This window comes from Nematolebias whitei, chromosome 1 (assembly GCF_014905685.2).
Source record: "Nematolebias whitei isolate Nwh7 chromosome 1, NemWhi1, whole genome shotgun sequence".
In the NCBI taxonomy this organism is placed as follows: Eukaryota; Metazoa; Chordata; class Actinopteri; order Cyprinodontiformes; family Rivulidae; genus Nematolebias; species Nematolebias whitei.
In genome coordinates this window covers 39,618,165-39,627,082 of record NC_056498.1, presented here as the reverse complement: position 1 = coordinate 39,627,082, position 8,918 = coordinate 39,618,165, and the positions used below count along the sequence as shown (strand labels likewise).

At 38.0% G+C, this 8,918-nt stretch overlaps 1 protein-coding gene across 1 annotated transcript in view; it reads left to right on the top strand.

Annotated features, from left to right (window-relative positions):
* Nucleotides 1-8,918, top strand: part of LOC119412394 — a 24,000-nt gene that overhangs the window by 14,405 nt on the left and 677 nt on the right. Inside the window, exons 10-19 of the mRNA XM_037679430.1 lie at nucleotides 357-430; nucleotides 537-560; nucleotides 1,041-1,648; nucleotides 4,248-4,442; nucleotides 4,516-4,550; nucleotides 6,523-6,672; nucleotides 6,848-6,970; nucleotides 7,598-7,636; nucleotides 7,860-7,985; nucleotides 8,087-8,213. Of these exons, the coding sequence (XP_037535358.1) occupies nucleotides 357-430; nucleotides 537-560; nucleotides 1,041-1,648; nucleotides 4,248-4,442; nucleotides 4,516-4,550; nucleotides 6,523-6,672; nucleotides 6,848-6,970; nucleotides 7,598-7,636; nucleotides 7,860-7,985; nucleotides 8,087-8,213 (1,501 nt within the window). The remainder of the gene's footprint in view (nucleotides 1-356; nucleotides 431-536; nucleotides 561-1,040; nucleotides 1,649-4,247; nucleotides 4,443-4,515; nucleotides 4,551-6,522; nucleotides 6,673-6,847; nucleotides 6,971-7,597; nucleotides 7,637-7,859; nucleotides 7,986-8,086; nucleotides 8,214-8,918) is intronic.

Genomic DNA, 8,918 nt, shown 5'->3' with positions numbered 1-8,918 from the left:
CGGTGCAGACCGAACCTGACCAGCTGCTCTCTGGTTGAGGCCTTCGGACGTTTCTGTGGAAATAAATTAACATTTTAAACTTTTGATAAACTGAAAACGTCGCCCAGATTGCGTCAGGAAAAACGTAAAATAATTACCAAAATGTTTATGGAAGTTCGCTCGTCGCGGTGATCCCTGAGGACGGGAGCAGCTGCAAGGAATTACATTTTTATTAAATTGCATTTTTCTTTTTTTGAGAAAATGTTTTAAAACCACGACTTTATAAGTATTTACCTCTACTACTTTTTTCCTGTGTTTTCTTCATTTGAACACAATTTAAATAAATGCTTTTTTAATTTATTTAATATTTTTTTCAGATTTGCATCGAGATGGCTGCGTCCAGTGGCGTAGCAGCCGTGGTGCAGAAGATCCCGTGTGCGTATAAATATTGGTGAGTTCTAAAGTTACCGGATGGCACAAAACAAAAAGTTTCTAGCGTTTTTTTTAATTTTATTTTTGTTTACATTTTAAGCCTTTCTTACATCTTCTCTTCACAGGAATAAAATTCGACGTGTCGAGTCGTGAGTATTTCACACGGACAGTTAAATTATGAACATTCTTCAGCACAATCTGAAACTTTTCCATTAAAAAAAATTAGATTTTACTGGTTAAGACTTGATTTTAGAAACACGTTGTCGTTTAACTGCATCTCTTTAAGTCGTGTAACTTGAAATATAACGTTGAGTCATCGGCGTAGACGATTCACGCCGTGAGCGATGGAGGACGGCGGTCGTAAACGCAGCGCGGCTCGTTCAGCCTGCAGCCGAAAGCATCTTCAGCTTTTCTGTTTGAGTTCAGCTCTTAGTTTAACAAACTATATTTACACCACTTTATAAAGTCTGACCAGATTTAAAAACGTGGACAAATATGAAAAATGTAACGGAGCAGCTCCAAAACTTACGTTTCCCATAATTATTGTTTAGAAGCGAATATTTTACTTTGATTTTGCTAAACAATAAATGTTTACCTGTTTTTATTCTTTAACAGTTTTATGTTTTCAGTTTGCAGAGCCTCAAACAGCGTTTACAAGGTTCCAGTAAGCTCAGGATAAACCTTGATGTGGAAAGCCAAGGCATCAGTTTTTACCCCCCAGCTGTGAAAAGCGAACCACCGCCCCCCGTCCACGGAGCTGCAGAACCACAAGAACCTCAAACTTCCAACGAAAAGCTGCAACCCACGGCCGCAGAGACGGTGAACGCACCATCCAGGTCTGCGGCATTTGAGAAACGGCCGGATGCTTCCAGAAAAGTTCAGGAATCCGCGGGGGTGCCCGATGACGGAGGAGGAGCAGCGGAGACTAAAAGCGAAACGGCAGAAACTGTAAACGTCGAGTCCAAAGAGGCCGAACCTTTGGAGCTGATGGAAACATCTGTTCCACAGAGTTCTGCTGAAACCAAACTCTTACCGACTAACACCAGTGACAGTCCAACAACTGCACCTTCTACCAACCCACCCCAAAGACCACAGACCACCTTCAAAACGGAGGAAACCTCAGTGCAACCGTCACCCGAGGTCCAGAAAAGCCCGCATAGCTCGGACTGGGCTGCACAAGAACCAAAGACCACAACAGAAAGGTCCCAGGAGCAGCAGCCACCTGCAGCAGACTCAGGTTTGGTTCATCTTTTAAATACAACTCCAACATAAAACGTCAAAACGTGGACCCGCATTGGATCTACTGGGACCAGAACCCAAACATTTTGAGCTGTTTTTGTAGATTCAATGGTTTCTCTGTTAATCAGTAAAGCTAAGATCACAAGTGGGCGTTCACCAACTGGCAGCAGACCATCTGTGGGTCTAACGCAGGGGTTCTCAAACGTTTTGGGTTCAAGGACCCCCTCGTGCTTATTAAATACTTCTCTTTCTCTTTAATGCAATGGAAATATTTTTAGAACATAAATACTTCAGACCTGTTCTTTAATGGTGTTAATAAAAATTGTATACTTTTAAACATTGGGTATTTTTCATCCAAGACACTTAACAAAATTCTTAATTTCAACTTCCAAAAATTACAGTTTTGAGAAAATTACAGGATCAAAAACCACTTAAAAACTTTACCTATTCACATAATGAACATATAATATTTTTGGCCCTATAAGTCACATTTTTTTGCATAATTTACATGCCCTGTGACAAACACCGAGACGACGTATTTATGGATTTTTTTCCCGTATTTATGAACCAATATTTGACTGAGATATGACCGTTTTCATTAATTCTTACTGAAAATATTGAACACTACCATTTTCATCCACTAGATGGCACTCGAGTAGTAAGGCATGCTGTTGTATCATGTAATAGGTAAAAGTGGCTATTAATGACACTGTCGGCTTGCCATAACCAGCCACTGTCGTCTGCCTGGAGCAAACGTCAAATCAGCTTCATTTTGCTGCACCGTCCTGGAGAAATGCGACTAATTTGACCATTGAAGTGCATTTATTAAGTAAAAGTTCAACTGAGACGCACCTTTACTATAAAGTCGAGCAAACAAATAATTGTTTTTAGTTGTTTATCTTGTTAAATTTAGAAGAAATGCACAGCGACTCATCCCTACGCGCTCTTACTTCCGCAAATCGGCTTTTGAAATGCGGCTGATTTGACCGTCAAAGTGCATTTATTAAGGAAAAGTTCTACTGAAACACACCTTTTACTATAATTTCGAGCGAACAAATAAGTGTTTTTAAGTGTTAATCTTGTTAAATTCTTGTTAAAGTTCTCCCGTGCACGCTCCCACGGCCTCCATTTGGCAGCCAATCGATTTTTGGCACAACACCGGCCCACGTTTTCGAGTTGTCAGCTGTGACGCATAATAGATTCGACTTATTTATGGATTTTTTCAAATTATTAGACATTTTTGGACAGGTGCGTTTTATACTCCGGTGCGACTTACAGGCTGAAAAAACAGTAATTACCTACAAAAAGCTCCTCCAGCTGTCCGTACACTTAGACTTACGACTAATTATAGATTTGTTGCCGCCATCTAATTTAAAGTCAACCTTTCCTTAAAATAGATACAATTTCTCAGTTTAAACACATTTATTATTCCATTGTGAGTATATATATATTTATTTTGTAGGTTTGCACGTGTAATCCACCTGAAACATTAAGCTACTAAACCCATATCTGTAATTTAGGTTGTAGTACCAGGAAGGTCCAGCAGAGGGCACTCAGTTTTTACTGAGTTGAATTTAACCAACATGTTTTGGTCATTTTCCCTATATTCTAAGGCATGTTCTTTACACGTGCACTGACCGACCAAACCGTGGACCTTACAACCTGTCTGTGAGTGACAGAAGTGACCACTCATTGAGAATTATCTGTGGAAATCCCAGTGAGAGACCCAGGTGACCGCTTGTTGGGTAATATCTGTGGAAATCCTGATGAGTCTCTCTGTTGAGCTCACTTAGCTTGCAGCTAGTGTATAGATAAGTTAAATATTAAACTGCCAGATACTGAGATATGTCTCTAAATAAACCAATCAGGAATTTGTAATGTTTTAATTGCTTTAGTGTGTTTTACATCATTGCACCGACAGAAATGAGAATAAAAACGCTAACCGAGCTAATGCTAGCACTAACCACAGGTGCTAATGCTAAAGGCCTGTATCATTTAACAAGGTGCTTCATTAGAAATACATGCAGTTCATAGTAAGCCGTGTTAAAGCTACTATAAGTTGTTCATGGTTAAAATAATAAATGTTGAAGTGTATAAATTGATTAATCAACATTTTAAAAGCAAAAGAAAGGTAAAATGTTTAATATGCCTGATATGTTATGCAGTCTTAACATTGATTTTTCGCAGAAGAACCTTCACAATCTGGAAAATCCATCTTGGGTTCCCAGATAAGATTCCATACACAACTCTGCCCGGGAAGCAACGTTGCTAAAGAACTGAACTTGCTTTCATTTTATTTTATTATAAAATAAGAAAGAGCTCTATTTACTTTTGCTTGTATTTTATTTTCCACACATTTGTAACAAAGTCTGTGTTCTAAATGCTTGTTGGGAAGCAATAAAATAACCAGTATTCACTGAGTGTGACATCATCACTCTTGGCGGAACCCTGTATATGTTGGTGCCCGTTTCCTCCTGGTCCACTTCAGGTGCTACACTCATCACTGCGTTTAGTCCCAGCCTTTTAAAACCTGTGATTTGTGCAGCAGTTATGCAGAAAATGATTCTCTTGCTGTGAATTTCTTTCTCTTTGTGCAGATCTTGTGGCTCAGAAGAGTCCGTCATGGAAGGTTGACGGCAAAGCGTCGCCTGCAGCAGCAGAACCTGAGCCCAGCCAACCGTCTGCTGCTGCAGGAAGTGAAGCCACGGTAGATGAGACCACTTCTTCTGCTCCTCCTGTCCCGGCTCCTCAAGAGAGGACTCTAGATTTCCAGACCATCGCTTCAAGAATCGGTAAGAAATCTGTAGTGGAGGTCAGAAGTGTCTGCTGTTCACCTTTTCATCCATCTTTAACTCTTCTCCACAGCCTTTTCTTCCATGGAAACCATCTTGTCAGAAAAAGTAAGTTTGAAGACTTCTCCTCTTTCTCCTCATTAAGTTATATTTTAATCTACAAGTGACTTTTTTAACGTATGAAAGCAAATCCTGTTTAAAACCACTCTCACTCCAAATGAAAAACTATTAAACTGCTTATTTATTTCCTACCACAGTTTTTCAGACATTTGATCCTGAAGTGAATTTAAACACAAGTTGTTTTACATAAAGTTACCTGTTAATATCACAGGATTTTATTATTGTGTTAATGTTTATGAAGCAGTCACTCTATTGTGAGACGTTTTTATCCGGATGTTTTTCAGCATCTTTCTCGTTCCATAATTTTTGTGCTATTTCAACGAATCGTGAATCAAAACATCTTTCTCGTTCCATAATTTTTGTGCTATTTCAACGAATCATGAATCAAAACGTTCGGCTCTTTCAGGACAATCCTGCTGTGACTTTTGTTATCAGTGCAACTTTAGCTTTTTGAAATATTTAGCCTTTTCTGCCATTTTCTTTTTCCACATAGAAAATGAATTGAGCTCTTTTTCCATCCTTCAGCTCTTTAGATCTGTTTACAACTTTTTACTGCTCCGTTCACATTTTGTTCTGCTTCAGCTGCTTTCAGCTTCCTTGAGCAAATTTAAACTTTTTTCAGCTACTTTCAGTCAATTTCAGCTGTTTTGTGCTCCTTCCAGATTCTTTCTGCTAACTACATTTTTTTGCTTCTTCTTACTTCCTTCCGCTAATTTCAGCTTGTTTTGCTCCTTTCAACTTATTTCTGCAAGTTTAAGCTTTTTCTACTTTTTCAGCTACTATAAGCTGTTTTTATGCTAATTTAAGCTTTTCAGCAAATTACACGTTTTGACCTCATTTGAACTTTTTCAGCCTAATTCAGCAAAAATGTGCTCTCTCCACTCTATTCTTGTAATTTCAGCACCTTTCTGCTTTTTTAGCTACTTTACAGCTGTTTTTTTTTGTGTGTGCTAATTTCAGCGTTTTCAGAAAATTTCTAATTTTTGTGCTCATTTTTGCTTTTTTTCAGTCCAATTGGACAAACGTGTTCTTTCTGCTTTCTTCTGATAATTTAAGCTTGTTCTACCATTTCAGCTACCTTTTTAGCTAATTTTAGCTGATTTCTGATGAATTCAAGTTTTTCTAGTTCATTTCTGCTACTTTCAACCTAATTAACTTATTTTTGCTAATTTCAGCTTGTTATGCTCCTTTCAGCTTTTTTCAGCTACTTTAAGCTTTTTCTGCTATTTCAGCTACTATTTAGCTGTTTTTTATTTAGGCTTTTTCAGCTTATTCCACATGTTTTTTTGTGTGCTAATTTCAACTTTTTCCACTGCTTTTCAAAGGTTAAGCTTCTTTCTGCCTTTTCATTTACTTTTTAGCTGATTTTTTAACTTTTGTGCTCATTTCTGCTTATTCAGCAAATACTTGTTCTTTCTGCTTTTCTTCTAGTTTAGGGTTGTTCTTACATTTTAGCATGTTTTTTTAGCTACTTTCAGATAGATAGATATAAAGATATATATGTATGTATGTATGTATGTATATATATATGTATGTGTGTGTGTGTATATATATATGTGTGTATGTATAATTAATTGATTAATTAATTAATATTGTCAGATTTCTCCGTGTCTTGTGAAGTCTCAGTGGAAGTTCTGTGGAAAAACAATAGTTGAGTTGTTTTATTTTGTCTCTTTTTGTTGTTTTGTGGAAATCTGAGCGGAGCAGATGAGTTTAAAAATCAAATCTGTTTAATAAAAGTAAAATGTGTTGCAGGAAGTAAATAAAACCCAATTTAACTAAAAACAAATGATTTCATGTTTGTTTCACGTTACAGAAAGTTCAGTATGTGGTTGATCTAAAACATTTTTTTTATTTTGTTAAGGGAGTTAGATGATTTTTTCTTAGTATTTAAAAAGAATATTCTCTCTGGTTTAACTTAGCTTCATTGTTTATTCCTTCCTCTCCTGATTATCTGCAGTTTCTTTCTACGGACGTCTGTCTGGTCATTTCCAACTTGCCGGAGTTCAACGACGGCTGCTACACAGAAGCCGACGTCGTCCATCTGCTCCGAACGTTTGGCTTCGAGCTTGAAGTCAGTCGAGTCTTCGTCTCGCCGCAGCATCGAATGGTCGGTGTCGTCCTCGCCTGTGGCTGTTTTTGGGATTTCAGCTCCTGTTTTTTCTTAGAATTTTACTAAAAGTGTTTAAATCTCAACCGAATCTGAATTTAAATCTATTCTCCCTCATGTAAGACATTTGTTTGTGTTGAAGCAGCACAGTGATGCACGTTTGGATTGTTTGTAGGCGTTTGTCCTGCAGCCAGCCGTGAAGAAGGTGCAGCAGTTTTTCAGAGCGTCCAACGGTCAGGACCTGGTTCTTAAAGGGTCCAAACTTCAGGTTCAGGTTGCCAGCATCCAAAACACCTCAGTAAGTTGGACCACAACATTGTTGTGAGCTGTGCAGAGGAGTAATGTATGCATTAACGTTTTAGACAATGTTTATTATTTTAGCTTCATTTTATTACAGTGTAGCAACAAATATACTGAACTAAAATATAAACACGTGTCTGTTTTCGATTCCACTTTTCATGAGCTGCACTCAGAGACTTTACGTACACAGACGGCCTTTTTCTCTGATATTTTTCTTAAACTGGTGTAAATGTGTGTTAGTGAGCACTTGTCCTTTGCAGAGATAATCCATCCACCTCACAGCTGTAAGATTCTGATCGGACAGCTTGGTTATTGCGCAGGAGTGCCTTAGGCTGACCACAATAAAAGGCCACTCTAACATGTGCAGTTTCATCACAGCACAATGACACAGATAATGAAAGTTTACACAGTTAAACAAATTTGTCAACAGTATTTGAGAGAAAAGGCCTTTTTGAGTACCGGTACATAGAAAAAGTCTTAAATCTTTGAGTTTAGCTCATGAAAAATGGGAGCAACAACCAAAAAAAGTGTTGTTTATATTTTTGTTCAGTGCATATGTAGCGTTTAACACAAATAAAACGTGTTTACATGGCATGTTTTTACATAAATTTTTGTTCCTTTTCAGTTTGGATTTTACACATTTTTAATGTCCATCACCGGCTGTGTAAGTACTTAGATTTGTTTTGGTTAAAAACATCCCTACTAATGATATTTAATGCGCGTTTGTTTTAAAATTAGCAAATAATTTACAATGTTCTAAGTTTGACTTGAAACATTGTCAAAGTTATTATTTTTCTTAAGAAGTTAGGGAACCTCAGTGAAATCATTCAAAGTTAAACCATCTAATTTTGTTCTTTAATTATTAACCTTTTATTGTATTGAATCAGCAAAGAAAGATTCTCCCATCGTCAGTGGTTTACATCAAGAACATCTCGTCAAGCGAAGCTACGGATCTGAAAAACGCTTTGAGAAAAATTGGCGATGTAATAAACTACATGCCTCTGCTCAACAAGGTACAAACACACTTATAAATAACTTAGTTTTAATTTAACTTAATAAAGTTAACGTCAGTAATGACTTCCTGTTTCTTATTTTTGTTTGTTGGATATTCCAGGTGTTTGTTGAATTTAAAAACCCTGGTGATGCTGATAGGCTCGGAGTTTGGTACAGCTTCCTCAGACGGCGTCTTCCCCACAGCGTTCACAGGACTGGTCTGCCAGAAGGCATTAAAACAGCAGAATGTAAGACATAACACGATTAAGAAGTCTGACTTTCATTTAAAATGCAATGTTTTTAGGCTGTTCCCTCTTCAGTGGTTGCCACAGTGAGTCATTCTCCTTTTAACTCTGTTCTAGGAGATATATGTTGACGTCAACAACATGTATCTCCTTTTTGGCCTTCGACTTGTCTTTTTCCTGGCAGTTTAATTTCTAACATCCTTCTCTCAGTATAACCACTGTCCCACCTCTGCACGATCCTGATACTGTGAGATCCAAATACTGCGTATGTTTATATAAAATAGGGCTGAAACACATAACTAGTATAGAAAAACCTGCAACAAGAAATTGTTTATTCCATGTACAACTCAAAGGGGTGACTGTTTTATTGATCAAATGCTTGGTGACTAGACTCAAACGGTATTTACCTTGACCAGCTGCTTCTGGTCACCAGCTGAACTGGCGCTCAGAAATGTGTCGAGGTTTAAATGAGATTGCCGAGATTAAAGTTGAAATGTCGAGGTTGGAGTCAGTATTTTGAGTTTAAAGTAAGCTCGTCAAGGGCAGGAGTCTAAATTTTTAAGGTAAGAGCCAATACGTCAAAGGTAAGAGTCGAGGCGAGGAGTCAGTACGTGGGAGCTACGGGATGGTACATCGACCATGGGTGTCAGAACGTCGAGGTTAGGAGTCGGTACGTGGGGGCTTGGAGTCGGTACGTGGGGGCTTGGA